The sequence below is a fragment of the Bolinopsis microptera genome, chromosome 1 (assembly GCF_026151205.1).
Source record: "Bolinopsis microptera isolate Bmic1 chromosome 1, MBARI_Bmic_1.0, whole genome shotgun sequence".
Taxonomy (NCBI): Eukaryota; Metazoa; Ctenophora; class Tentaculata; order Lobata; family Bolinopsidae; genus Bolinopsis; species Bolinopsis microptera.
Genome location: NC_087072.1, coordinates 11,904,019 through 11,919,050, shown reverse-complemented (window position 1 = coordinate 11,919,050; position 15,032 = coordinate 11,904,019). Strand labels below are relative to the sequence as shown.

General features: G+C 39.7%; 2 protein-coding genes across 3 annotated transcripts in view; both read right to left on the bottom strand.

Annotated features, from left to right (window-relative positions):
• The window catches only part of LOC134822213 (Golgi reassembly-stacking protein 2-like), an 80,028-nt gene extending 73,271 nt beyond the window's left edge, over nucleotides 1–6,757 (bottom strand). For both annotated transcript variants that reach the window (XM_063833123.1, XM_063833131.1), the window contains exon 1: nucleotides 6,735–6,757. The gene's annotated coding sequence lies outside the window, so the exon portion shown is untranslated. The remainder of the gene's footprint in view (nucleotides 1–6,734) is intronic.
• A 2,939-nt stretch (nucleotides 6,758–9,696) lies between these two features.
• The window catches only part of LOC134822267 (neo-calmodulin-like), a 34,738-nt gene continuing 29,402 nt past the window's right edge, over nucleotides 9,697–15,032 (bottom strand). The window contains exons 2-5 of the mRNA XM_063833177.1: nucleotides 11,945–12,121; nucleotides 11,661–11,788; nucleotides 10,934–11,024; nucleotides 9,697–10,178 (exon numbers count right to left, since the gene is read on the bottom strand). Coding sequence (XP_063689247.1) covers nucleotides 10,083–10,178; nucleotides 10,934–11,024; nucleotides 11,661–11,788; nucleotides 11,945–12,091 — 462 coding nt within the window. The 5' untranslated portion in view covers nucleotides 12,092–12,121 and the 3' untranslated portion in view covers nucleotides 9,697–10,082. The remainder of the gene's footprint in view (nucleotides 10,179–10,933; nucleotides 11,025–11,660; nucleotides 11,789–11,944; nucleotides 12,122–15,032) is intronic.

Genomic DNA, 15,032 nt, shown 5'->3' with positions numbered 1-15,032 from the left:
TTCTTCACATGGACAATGGACATGTGTATTGTGTAATATTGAAAACAGTGCTGCCTATTTAAATACTACATATTATTATGGCGAAAGAGAATGTTAGTCTTTCTCTGTGCTTATAGGCTATAGCATAGGTATTAGGTACTAAGTAGTTTAAATATTTTTCATGCACATGTTGAGATTCGTTAAGCTTTAACAGGGCCATCACATTGTGTGACCACCCCACAGAGAGGAGATCTCTCTGTCATTCCTCCAGCAAGCAGCGAGTTTGAGTTCTGAGGAGTGTAGCCCCTGATGGGCGGTGTATCCGGAAGAGATAGATAATAGTCGTGGTACAGAGTGTACGGACCTTGGATCATGGAATGTGGTGCCTAATAATTACTTAATTATCCACGAGAAAGAACTGATTATGCGATTATGTGTTACTGACTCAGCGGGTAAATAATACTCCTACCCTTTTTAACTGCGGCAGTGAAATCCCGACCGGGTTAGTGAGTTACTTTACTTTGCTTACTTTTACTTTGGGCGATCCTCAATCGAAATCCCATTCACTGTCTGCCTCCACACGTCTCAATCGCACATAACAGTTCGAAGGTCGTCTAACTGGAGCCCAGTGTCACGAGCTACTACGTCCAGGAAGGTGAGTGGTCTCCTTCCACGGCCGGATTGGGCAAGTCGCCAGGGGAGGATAGTGGAGATAACTTGGTCAGAAGCTCTCATGCAATGCCCAGCAAATCTGGAACGCCTCGACGCAACCACTGAGGCAATAGATGGAAGGTTGCCATAGATCTGCTTGAGGGTTGGATGCTTCTTCCACGAGATGTTCTTGGCCTTCATTAAAAGACGGGTGTAGCATCCGTTGAGGCGCTTCTCAAGCTGCTTGTTTATGGTCCATGTCTCTGATCCATAGAGCAATACTGGTTCGACACAGGCTCTAAAGAACTTGACTTTCAGTTGTTCGGAAATGCCAGAGGACCAGACTTTTTGCAGTTTAATACAGGCTGACCAGGCCATTCCTTTCCTTGTGTTGAAATCCTTTCTACTGTCCGCAATGAAAGAGCCGAGGTATTTAAAGTCATCAACCTGTTTAATCTGGCGGCCTGAGATGGAATGTAGGTCGACAGTGTCAGGGATGTTGATGGTCATGAACTCGGTCTTAGAAGCATTCATGGCAAGACCAATTTGTGCGGCTGCATTTTCAAGGTCTGTCAGCAGAAGTTGGACTTGCTCTATGGTGTCTGAAATTAAGGCCAAATCATCAGCAAAGTCAAGGTCTGTGATTTTGACCGCAGGCACTCTTCGACTTTTCCTAGGCACGATGGTAAGACCGAATTCTTCACCCATGCAGCTTCTGAGGACATAGTCAAGGACGATGACGAAGAGAAAGGGTGCTAGAGTGTCCCCTTGAAGAACTCCAATAAGTGTCCTAAAAAAGTCAGTAAGGCCGTCGATGGTCTGGACACGAGAGAACGATGAGTCATAAAGAAGCCTGATAGCATCTACAAGTGGAGCAGGGATACCGTAGAGGGAGAGGATGTGGAAAAGGGCATCCCGGTTAATGCTGTCGAACGCTTTCGAAAAATCGACAAACACAATTGCGGCTGAGCGATTTCCGATCTTGCATTCCTCGAGTATACGACGTAGGGCAAGGACCTGTGGGAGTGTGGATCTTCCTCTACGGAAACCATTTTGGTTTGGCCGCAAGAGGGGATCAATGAATGGGTAGATCCGGTTGAGGATGAGCTTGTTAAAAACTTTCGCTGCAACCGGTGCCAGTGAAATGCCACGGTAGTTTCCTGGATTAGTAAGATCACCCTTTTTGGGGATAGGAATGATAGAGGCCGTTTTCCAGGCTTGAGGGATCACACCATCCATAAGTGCTTTGTTACAGAATCCGAGGAGGTTTTCACGTAGCTGGGGAAGCTTCCAGACTGAGGGAGGGATGCTATCTAGACCGGGTGACTTGGCGGACTTGGCGGACTTCAGAACCGTGTCGAGCAGTCGAGTTCTGACATGCTGAAGGATGAGCAGCTGATGGGCAGGGTGTCAGAGACTCGCTGGTTGAAGAAGGGGAGGGTGAGGTCCGCCGGAGGCTGTTCTGTGCCTAGAAGGGACTTGAAGTGCTCGAACCAGATGTTGAGCCGTTCTTCGGTAGTGCCTCCTGGCACTTTGCAGTATGGCACAGTGTCGGAAGATGTTAGTTGCCTGATGATGTGCCAGGAACTGCGATGCCTGTGCTCAGGGTTAGTTTTCTCCAGCCGGTCAGTCTGTTGTCGAGTAGCAGCATTATAGGCTTCGCCCAGTTGCTTCTTTGCGTCTTCAAGCTTTTCCTTGGACGAAAAAGAGGGGGAAAGCCTGTGACTCAGGGACGCATCCTTTAGGATATTGCGATGGTGTGCAATATTAGGATCGTTGTAAGGATTTTCCCGTTTCCTCTTCCTCTTTTTTGGCAACACCTTAAGTGCTGTGCTTGTAACGCTTTTAACGAGCAGGTCGTCGTCGGACTCGAGTTCTGCTTCCTCTAGGAGTGCACTGTACCTGTTTTTCACTTCCACTGCATACTGGTGTTTCATGATGGAATCGTGGGTCAGTGGAGTCCAGTCAATGCTCCTAAGAGGGTCCCGTGCTGGAGTTTTGTTGACTCTGTAGCTGACTTGAACAAAACATGCTACAATCCGGTGATCTGAACCGACAGTTTGCATGATGTTGTACGCTTGACAGTTCTTCACACTATTTGCCCACTTCTTACGCCAGAGTACAAAGTCAATTTGATGCTTTGTTCTTTTGGGGTCTTCATAGGTCCAAATTTTATTAGCCGGTTTCTGGAAACAGCGGTTAGCAACTATCAGCTGGTGTTGGTCTACCAGATCCAGTAGTCGTTCACCGTTGTCGTTGGTTGACTGATGGTATGTGAAACCGTAGCTATTACTGAGCTTCGCGTTGAAATCACCTCACACTGCTAGCATGTTGTGAGGAGGTACCTTAGAGATGATCCTGGTAAGAGCGTTGTAGAATGCAGTTTTTTCTTCAATATCACTGCAGTTAGTAGGAGCATAACATGAGAGGACTGTGAGGCGAGGATTTCCGTTTACATGGAGCAAGATGATTCTGCTATTAACTTTCTCTACAGATAGGAGAGATTTCTGAATTCTAGGAGATAAAAGAAACCCAACACCACCAACCGACGCATTAACTAAATTCTTTGTAGCAGAAGCAGTGATGAGCTGATATGATAAGATGTTTTCAATTCTTAGGGATTCTTTGTGGTGTTGGCGATGTTCTTGCAGGGAGATAACATCATTATGATGCAGGAAGGCTGCTGGCTGAGTGAGCTAACTCCTGTTTACGTGATACAGGGTTGAGAGTCCTACAGTTGAAGGTGCTAACCTGAAAAGGGGTTTTCCTACGAACTAAAAGGGTAGTAACAGGGTTGCTGCGACTATCAGGACCCACCCCTCCCGGGGGTTTTAGGGAGGGCCCGTCATACAGGGATCTAGCTGCCACTGAGTAGTTAGGGGCTTGAACCCTAGTGCTGTTATCGTGTGTCATCATAAAAGTGAGGGGGGATTTTGTCTAATGGTTAGACATTGTTCTAGGCACGGCGCCACTGCAACCTGGATGTGACACTATAATCCAATACCCTCATCTGTAGATACAATCACGGGTGCAGGTCTTCATAAACCCGGCTTGTTTTTCGAGGTATGTGCTCCTCTAGATCCGCCGTGTTTAGTTGACCCAGACAGTCGGATTCTTCAATGACATGCCGGTCTAGCAGGGTCACCTCGTGCAGGATGTGGCTCTTCACCACGCACGGACGGTCTAAGCTCGATCTAGAGTCTAGACCAAGCCCTGGCCCATATTACAGGACCTTGAAACGGATCAGTTCAAAATGAAACTGAACATTTGAATTATATATTACTAGTGAGTTACACTAGTAATATATAATTTGTTCAGGGGTACCAAATTTCTGTACATAACATAATAATTATGCAAATAGTACCGAAAATCGTGCAGAGATCTTTGATTAAATCATCGTGTAAAAGTATACAATTTGTGCAGGTGTACTTAATTTCGTACAAAATATTGGTGGGTTGACGTGCAAACTGTTATGCAAATTTTACCGAAATTTGAGCAATGGTCCTTAATCAAATTATCGTGCAAAAGTGTTAGGCATTGTGTTCTGGGCTAAGGACACCAGACCGATGGGTTTTAGGAAGAGGCAATTTATGTAGAAGCTTTGATTAATGGCCTTTAATTTCATTCACAGTTTAGTTATAACGACCGAATTCGGTCTCATTTAGGATACTTTGTACTTTTGAGTCATCGTGTCAAGCACGGATTAACTTGAGTTACTTTAGATCACAGGCTCGACTGATTGTTACAGTTCCAGTTAATTGGACGATTGAGAGACGTTAATTTGAGGGATGTTGGGATAAACCTACCAACATAATAATAAATATACTAAGAAATGGTTACTACAAAACAAATGTGAAAATATCTATATTAGGCATTAACTTAAAGATGGAGCTGGGAAGCCAAAGATTAGGAGCTACTCCGTACCCAAAGTTGCAGCAATGAGAACTAAGCAATAATTGTCGTTCTCCGCGAGGTGCCACCTCTTATGAATGTCGTTAGGAATCCTTGATTACCGGAACGGCTCTAGGGTCTAGGTAAATTGGTCGGGTGCTCGCTCTGGGGGGGGGGGTCCCTCGTGGTGAGGGCTCCTTCAGTATTTTGGTAGACCCGCCGTCTCGTAACAGGGTCGGTACTGGAACTTGAAGAATTTACTGGTTTCCGACTGGAACTGGAAGATTGTACTGGTTTTCGACGCTAACTGGGGGTACGTATCGGCTATCTTCGGCCATGATTTCTTTGGGATTTTGATTGTTATGAATTTTTGTCTAACATTTGAGAAGGATAGCTACAACATTAAAATCTGGAAAGCTCAAATGCCTGTAATATAATCTTAATACACAGCTACTTACTAAACTGTCATGTGAACCCTACCCAGGTTCATGGTTGTCCGGCTGTTAGGATTGTTAGAATATGGATCACATCACAAATCACAAATGATACGTCGCTGATTGGGCCATGTGATGTGATACCTGTGTGAGCCCGGAATGAGAGGTTCTTAGTGGTCGGTCACCGAAAATTTGCAGCATTCTACACAATGATTGGTTTAACGAGGTGTCGTACGTCACCTCAAAATCAGATAACAGAGAGCTGGCCAGACCTGAACCTTGTTGATTGGTTCTGAGGTCACGTGATTATGAGCCTGAGGTCATGTGACTATAATGTCACCAGAGCTTGTTCGACGTTTCCCGGTTTCCCGCTCATTCGGACCAAGTGAGCGCTTGCATGCTTGTTAATGTGAGTGTAAGTACTGTACTGTAGTGTATCTCTAATTACCCCTATACAAACCCAAATTTATTTTCTGTCAGAAAGCTAGAAATTTGTCAAAATATCGACCTTGCTATAAACTCATTTTGATGACCGTTCTTGACCTAAAATTGCACGAGAAATCGATTAAACTTGGTTTCAGAACCCAATTATAAAGATCAAAACAATCGTCGACAAAACTGATCGGTTAGGTAGAGTATGATCGGTTAAGGAACATTAACATTTGGGGTTAAACAAGTAACCAATAAGCCGAAACTACTATCAAGATTGAATTGTATTCTTAGAACAGACTGATTTGTGTTCCACCACCAAGTGACCAATAACTGTGTAGGTGTTAAAGGTCGAAACAGACCAATTAGCAATTACGTTACAAGAGCTTTGCAAATTATGGGACCATCAGTCAGTTTTGTTTCAAGTGTTTCTTTCACTTTGATATAGGACACATTGACATTAGTTGATAATGAGATAATATGAGTAAATGACAATCACTATTATAGCTAGATAACTCGGGACTTATAAATTGTGAGCATTACTTTAACTGGTATCAAAAATCTGAATACGAAAGAGCGACGAATTTATTTCACAGATTAACTAAATAAATAAAGATAACCTTTTCTCCTAGACACAATTAAGTAAGTAATATTGAAAACAGTGCTGCCTATTTAAATACTACATATTATTATGGCGAAAGAGAATGTTAGTCTTTCTCTTTACTTATAGGCTATAGCATAGGTATTAGGTACTAAGCAGTTTAAATATTTTTCATGCACATGTCTAAGTTTAACTCCACATAGTGCTTGCTTACACTGCAAATCTTGTAAACTGGACACCATTCTGCATTATAAGCTACAACTTTTATTAAATTCATGGTAAATCAGAATAGATTACTTAACTTTCTTCACATGGAAAATGGACATGTTTATTGTGTAATATTGAAAACAGTGCTGCCTATTTTAATACTACATATTATTATGGCGAAAGAGAATGTTAGTCTTTCTCTGTGCTTATAGGATATTATATAGCATAGGTATTAGGTACTAAGTAGTTTAAATATTTTTCATGCACATGTCCAAGTTTAACTCCACATAGTGCTTGCTTACACTGCAAATATTGCAAACTGGACACCATTCTGCATTATAAGCTACAACTTTTATTAAATTCATGATAAATCAGAATAGATTACTTAACTTTCTTCACATGGACAATGGACATGTGTATTTTGTAATATTAAAAACAGTGCTACCTATTTATACTATTATTACTGTCACCAAGATGTAACTAGGTCGAACGGAGAAATTAGGTCTCACGCAGGAATTAGGTCATAATTATTACATAATTCTCAATAAATGTAATAGATTTGTAGTGTTGTAATTAGTTTAAATAATTACAACAAGATTGAGGTGCTGGAAGTTTGATTTCGGTCGGAGGTAGCCCACAGCAAAAAGCTTAACAAAACGAAAAGTTGTATTTTCAAAAGTCAAATATGAAATTTTCTGAACACAAATTTGACAGATTGTATGAACTTTTTGCCCAGAAACCAATTAGTCAGTTAATAAATTATGGTATAAAACCAAATTGAGATACTGGGAGTGAAAATCCCGAACAAAAGTGCAAAATCATATTGTCCCAATCTCTGTCCCATTTTCAGTTTTTAAGATAAAATTTGCAGGACCGAAATTTTACAGTTTTGACTGATTTTTTCACCCGCAACCAATTAGTAAGTCAACTATAAATGACATATGTCACGATTGAGGTGCTGGAAGTTTGATTTTAGTAGGAGGAAGCCCACAGCAGCAAGCTTTACAAAACAAAAATTCATATTTTCCAAAATCTGTCCCTTTTTCAAATATCCGAAATTTGATAGATTTGAGATTGGATAGACTTTTCTCCTACAAACCAATTAGTCAGTTAACTAAAGATAGCATATGACTTCTTAAAAGCGATGTAGATTAAATTTCTTCTCAGTGACCACCCCTATTCTCAGTGAGTTCGAAGAGAGGATACCTCGTTCTGAGATAGACCAGTATAAAGTACTCTGTCAGAAGGCATTGACAAAGTACGATAGTAAAATACGGTTCAAGATATGTGGCAGTTACCGGAGAGGCAAGGAGTCTAGCTTTGATATGGATCTCTTAATATCCCACCCAGGTTTCAATTGAAGTTGAGAGCTTCTCGTTTTTAGCTGTGCCATTGGTAATCCTATCAATATTCCCTTGACCTCATTAACTTAAGTCTGTCCAACACCATTGCTCTAATTATTAAAATTATGTGTAATAGTTACAATAATTACTGCCTCTCAGATTTCATCTCTTTAATGAAGACTCCTCCGAACAATATGTTATCTGCTTTTGTGGACTATTTCCTATCTGAAGGATTGCTAACCGACACACTCTCATTAGGAAAAGTAAAATTTATGGGTTAGTAATAAAGTTGTAGTGTTAATAGTGTCCTTTTAAAGAGATAGTTCAGTTCATGTAAACAATATCCCCCTTCCCTTTTAACATAATACTGCTATTGTGTAAAACTTACAGCTGCGTAAGTATTTCCAAACGTTATGGGTGAACGATCCCTTATTTGAAAGTTGTTAATAAGAGTGTTAAAGATAGGACCGGTTTGGTTTTTTTACTAACTATATCAGACTTGTATCTAATGTATCTGAAATTTGACGTATTGAAATACCAATTTTATCTATATATCCACAGTTATTCACCATTGATTTGTTTGTTCTTAAATAGTTTTTCATAAACTTTTGGATTTAGATTAATTTTATGTATTGGGTCCAAGTAATTGCGGACATTACCATGTTTGGGTGCCCATCTTATTTTAAAGATGGGGGCAATATTTTGAACGATTCTATTTTCTATTCATTTATTGCTGTACTCTGTAAAATTGTAAAAGTATTTAATAAATGCAGGTGTGGGCCTGGTTCCTGGTGGCATGTCTCGCAGAGTGGATATCAGGATTATCCCTGAAGACCGATACTGGTGCGGAGTCCTCTACTTCACAGGATCAGATGTCTTCAACCAGGAGATGAGAGCGCACGCTCTAACTAAAGGCTTCACTCTTAACGAATACTCTCTAAGACCTGTTGGTGCTCTGGGATCTCCAGGTCTGACATATAATGGTTAATTTTAAGTAAAATTACATTAATTAACCAGCACATTTCGGAGAAAAGAAAAATCTGCGGTAATTTGGAACCATAGCACCAGTCATAATTTGTTTTAAAAGTATAAGTTGGTTAGATAGAAAGAAACGAGCACAATATCCCCTCTCTCTCTCTCTCTCTCTCTCTCACTCTCTCTCTTTCTCTTTCTCTTTCTCTCTCTCTCTCTCTCTCTCTCTCTCTCTCTCTCTCTCTCTCTCTCTCTCTCTCTCTCTCGCTCATGAAATATGCAGATTGATGAACCTTTTTAAACGACTGTTATCTGTATATACTTATATAGTACGTGTTCAGCAGCTCTCGAAAGTTAAACAAGGCAAATAACTGGTAAAACTATGTGAAAACAGTCGACTTTTGCTAATCTTAGTAAAAGGCCATTGAGTGCCCAAACGTCGATAATTTTCACATAGTTTTACCAGCTATTTACCTTGTTTTACTTTGCCTGTCGAGAGCTCAGAGCCGTGGTGCTCGACCACTAAAGATCTATGCCTTGCGAGATCTATATGAAATTATCTGATAAATCAGATCTGAAATAATCCCAATTGTCTTGATTTAAACCGGAAATGAAAATAGCCGCGTCAATTAAATCCAGGTTTGCTTTAAATCCTGTGCATCTAATTAGTATTAGTTAGTAGTAATTAGTACTGACATGTTAACCACGTGTTAACCACGTGTTAACCACGTGTTAACCACTTGTTAACCACGTGTTAACCACGTGTTAACCACGTGTTAACCACGTGTTAACCACATGTTAACCACGTGTATCAACTAGCATGACCCACTAGCTCATTAAACTGTTTTCTATTCCCAAGGTGAACCGCTAGAAGTGTCGTGCGAAGAAGACGTGTTCGACTATTTAGAGCTGCCCTATCAGGAGCCCCACACCAGGACTAAATTGCAGGTCACCTGACTTCCCCACGTGACTTATGGTCACGTGACTTATGGTCACGTGACTTTTGGTCTCGATTTGTTTTCTTAAGATTATTATTACTGATCAGGTACAGGTCTTGTACTTATTCTTGCATGTTACCGTCATTATCATTATACATGTTTTACGATTTTATTTATAATATATCGTGACCTTGTCGTGAATTTTTACTTCTTATATATTTAATTAATTTATTGAAGGGTAAAGATAAAAATTAACATTTTTTAAAGATAATGATAATATTACACGTCATAAAGTATTCGATATTGTTGATTATAGCCTAATATATACAATGAAACCAATCAAGAAAATAGGGCGATAAAGGGGCCGGTTGAAGCTTTAAATCTCTTATCAGGACCTCTTGCTAATGATAAAGGGGCTGGTTGAAACTTTAAATCTCTTGCTATTGATCGCTTAATGCTTAATTGAATATGAAAGTTCTTACTTAAGCGACGAAGTACTTAAAGTACGACGAAGTACTTAAAGTACTTGAAATGCAACTTTCTAACTCTCCGGGAATGAAACTCAACTCAACCCGACTCAGTTGCAGAGCTCTTAGCAAGATAACTTTGCAGAGTGTTCATTCAGCAGTTGTCACATTTACTTGGCTCCCTTTTTCACGGCTACTGTGATTTTCACTAACAGATTGCTGGTGAACTCTGAGTAACTGATCTCGCCGTCACCGTCAATATCGAGCTGAAATTGTTAGGGTAAATAAAACATAGATATTATCAAAGAAAGTGCAATTATTAGTAATGCAACTAAGAGGTATACTAGTATTAGATATTCAATCACTTGTTTGCTTTGTTTATTAGTAAAATCTGCTCCATTTAAATTGTTTACAAAATTTGTAGCCTAGTTTTGTGAAGACCTCTAAATTGCTGAATAAAATAAAGATGAAAACTACAGTATATGTGAAAACTCTTGATGAACAGTTAACCAATGGAAAAATCGTTCCATGATAATGTCGGGAAAGTGTGAAGTATTTAAAGTATTAAGTAAGTGGTGATGTTCAGTTACTTAGACGGAATTGGTTTTTGCTTGAATGTGATGATTTTCAGGAGTATTGCTACCTTCGTCCTTCACACTTTTTATGAGCTGTTGAAACGATACTTGCCGCACAATTCACACTTTTTAAGATGCTTCACCGCGCCACATTGTCTCCTGGAAATGCTACAAAATTGCTGCAATATTGCTACAATCTCACGCCACACACGAAACAATATTCGCTTATTCAGATTCTCACTGAATCTTCAACTCATACTCGACTCATTACGCACGTGCAACATGCCAGCCGCGCACTGCCTCGCTACCCTCCTTACTCAGCTGTTTGACATCACTCTGCGGACTGGTTTGGGTGTCCTCCTTGGACAAGCCCCGATTGAAGGGGCGTATAACTCCTCAAGGAGGCGCCGTGTGAATATGTGTGACTGTGTGATATCACTCCGTACTTGTTTGATAAGGTCTTCCACTTCCTTGTCTCCCACTGGTTTCCCTGTGAAGTTGGCGATTCCTTCCCTCAGTTCTGCGTGGCTGAGAGACCTGTGGAATGAGGTTTTAAGAAAATGTCATTGAATACAGCCATGCTGACACAGGCCAATAACGATAGCCTTGACTCTTACTAAGAGGAATCTTGCGATGCAGTTTGAGATAAAAGGTATATAATGGGTATAATCCCTATGAATTATCGAAAGGTTATGCATATTATCAAACTTCGCCGTAGCTGATGTCGTAACAGGACATAGTTCAAAATAAGCACATGACTACTGGCTATTGGCTATCTTGTCAGCCGTTATAAGAACTAAATCGCCAAGAAAGCCTTCTCACAACCAAGCAGATACTTATCAAAGACAACTTCCTTTAACTTAGCGTGCCTTAAATAATGCGGTACAGTCACACTTCTTTTACACGTCTGTTAATGTTATAATAGAGTTTCAATAAAAATAATGAATTTCTTCCTCGGAAAAGTGTATCAAGTCAAAAAAAGGCGAAAGAACCCTTTTTTAAAGACTGAAAGATTAAATTGCAATGCCGTCTATAAACAAATTTTTGCCTTCTTAACTTTAATTGATGCGGTATCTTAATCAATATATCTGTTTCGGTCAGAAAAAACGAGTATGACAGATAGTTTCATGGAAAACGGTTAATAATGTTATTTAAAGGTACTTAAAGGCTTACTTGTTGCCGTCCTCGTCGACTGCCTGGAAGAGTTTAGCTACTGCTTTCTCACTCTCGTTCGTATTCAGATCAATACAGAGGCCCAGGAACTCGTTAAAGTCGATTATACCGTCTCCGTTAGCGTCGTACTGAGAATATGTGCAGTTATTATTCCTGGTTAAAAAGACTGCAAATATCTGGGGGGAAAAATCAATGTTACGCTCTCATTTAAGAAAGTTTGTTGAGCTTTTGCCATGGTCTTATTAAATAAACCGGGCCGCTTATCTCGAAATGCATAATTGTACCTTGTTAAAAAAGGTCTGAACTTCCTCCTCTGTGAATTTGGAACCGACACTGGTCATTCCTTCCTTAAGTTCGGCCAACGTGAGACCATTTGAGGAGTCCTCATCGAAGAATTTGAAAAGAGCTGCTGCTGCGTTTTTGTCAGACATTTTCACGTTATTTTCAGCTGAGATCTAGCTATTAAGATATTTTTGTCAGTAAAAAGTGACTAGAATAGTAGTTTTTTTAAATGATAAAACTATCCTGACAAATATTAATAAATCAACCTAACACATGCATGAACAAAAGCTGTTATAAATTTTGGTCACCAACTACAGTTCCAATAATGGAGTAAAGAAAAGAGCTATTTAATATTCCTCACTCTTCTGATGCAGTGAGTAGCGGGACGGAAATTAAGTTTAATCCTGCAGATGATATAGAAGCGTGCTTACTGATAAAGTAACAATGAATTTAGGAAATTGCCAAATGTTTGACACCCAATAAAGGCAGTATTTGTGATTACTCTTTCCTGCTTATTAAATTGAAAGTATTAAATTATTTTCTTGTTCAAGCGATGAACATTCTAAGAATTGATGAACATTCTAAGAATTGATGAACATTCTAAGAATTGTCTGAAATGCGAAGCATTAAAATCATTCAGAGAATGGACGGTACCTGTGGTTATTAAACGGTAAAATGCGCGGCTTTTAAATAATTAGGTCCTACCTCAAAGTAACTTCCTACTAGTACGTACTCAGTAAATCCGAATCCGAATAGAAATATAAATCCGTATAGAAATTTCTAAATCATAGGATAAGGAAGCCAAGCTCAGACATTAGCATTGCAGATTTTCATCAGTGCCTTTTAAAGTGGAGAATTATTAGTATTACAATGAACCAGACTCTAACGGTTCAAGTACTGGTTTAACGTTTCCTCCTAATCTATAATTCCAGCACTTATTAAAACACTTCTAAACTCACTGGTTTAACGTTTCCTCCTTATCTATAATTCCAGCACTTAATACACTTCTAAACTGCCAGATGCTCTATTATAGAGGTTATATCTGGCCGTATTGTGGTCACCACCTAACTCTACCATGGAAATTGGAAAGGGTCACATGAAGTTTACAAAAGCAGCTACAGAAAGTAATAATAAGGTTAGCATTTCCACTACACACTAGCTGATATGAGGTATGAGATATGGGGATTTTGAAGTGATTGGCCAACATAAAGCATTTCCACATAAAGCAGACAATATGAGGGGATTGGGAGGTACTTATAAGTCGTTGACGCAGCCTCTAATTAACACCTATTAACAAAAAACGGACATCTTCACCTGATAATAAGCACTTTGCACGTGCGGCTGCTCTTACTTAAACGTTTAAATCATCAATACTTCACGGCTGGAATCATCCCGTAAATCTGTGAACTTATGCTCGCTTGGAATAATTAGATTTAGAAATTGTGAAAAATAATCGTCATTGTTAGAAATGGTTTAACTTCAGGTCGTTGTTGTTTGTCGGGAAATGTTTTCCCTCCATAAAAATGATCCCGGCTTATTTTTAATTGTATGTGACTGCTTTATATAATTTGATTGTCGTCATGTGAATTAAATAATACTCATTTTGTCTCGTGACAATAATTTTAGTTTAAGCGGCTAATTTTTATTGATAATCTGGAATGAGATGATGAAGGCAATATTTATATAAGTATAACTTTACGATTTTGTACGTTTCTAGATTAAAGTTATAGATATAGTCAAATTTGTAAGATAATTATCAAATAGTAACTACTCGTAACTTTAATAGCAACTACTCTTGTACCTTCACAGAATCTACCCAAACTAGATGTCCAATGGTCGAAGACCAGGCATACTAAAACACGCTGCAAAGTGGGAAAATGCAAGCTTCGCTAAACTGGGCTATTTATGAGGACTATCGGCAGGGTTAACTGCATTAGTTCCACAACTAATCCAATATAGCTGATAGCACATGTCAAGGAAGCCTTACAAATTTGTACGCAATGTTTTAAAAAAGGTAGCACTGCAACTGGCTTACAGCAAGTGGACCATGGTTCAGCCTTGCTGACTACTAACTTCCACACTAGCTATCTGGAAAGGGAAAATACCGCCACGTACTGGACAGTGTGACTAATGGAGAGCTGGTGAGGTGTCACGTGATTAGTGCACGTGGGCTGATCAGAGTGCACGTGGGCTGATCAGAGTGCACGTGGGCTGATCACCAGAACTGAGCTGACCTTGAAATGGGTCTTCCCAGTGAGTACCTGCCACTTTATTGCTCCTTTATAATGTCACCCAGTCTGCGTTATCACCCGTCACTGTGTCATACAACTGTCTATCAGGTAATTAATCAACATTAGCATTCAGCTACCCGGTGTGATACAAGCTTAACCTGCCTGTAATTACTATAAGTAACCGTGAAGTTTCCTTCGCTGAGGAAACTTATTCACAAAAAGTTTAGAATATGACGTATGGGAAAGAAGTCAGCGTTATTTTCCAATAAAAAGCTATCAATAAAAACAGCTGTGATTTCACCCAGCTATCCTACCCCGCGCTAGCCCCTAAGTATTCCAAAGTTTTCCAAAGAATACCTGGGCAATTACTTATCACAAAACCCCAGAACAGTTCTCCCCCTGTAGTGCTGTGACAAAAGGCGGCACCTGGTGGACCTGTGACGTCACTATAGCCACCGTTCAAGCAGCACAATATTAATGATCCTACTTTGTTTTCAAGTAGCACACCAAGATGTGGCCCCAGCAGTTGGGCTTTCCAATAAATATTCTGTATGGGAAGGTGGTACATTAGTTAACATGTACTGGACAGGATAGTTTGATGGTATCTAGATATTGGAGGTAGTGCTAAGCATTATAGTACTACTGTAGTAGTGGAGTGATGTAGTAGGTTTAGTAGTGTAATAATAGGTAGTACTAAGCATTATAGTACTACTGTAGTAGTGTAGTGATGTAGTAGTGTAGTGATGTAGTAGTGTAGTGATGTAGTAGTGTAGTGATGTAGTAGGTTTAGTAGTACAGTAGGTAGACTAAGTGTGATCACAGAGAGAGAGCATGTTATTAATATTATTATGAGATTCTC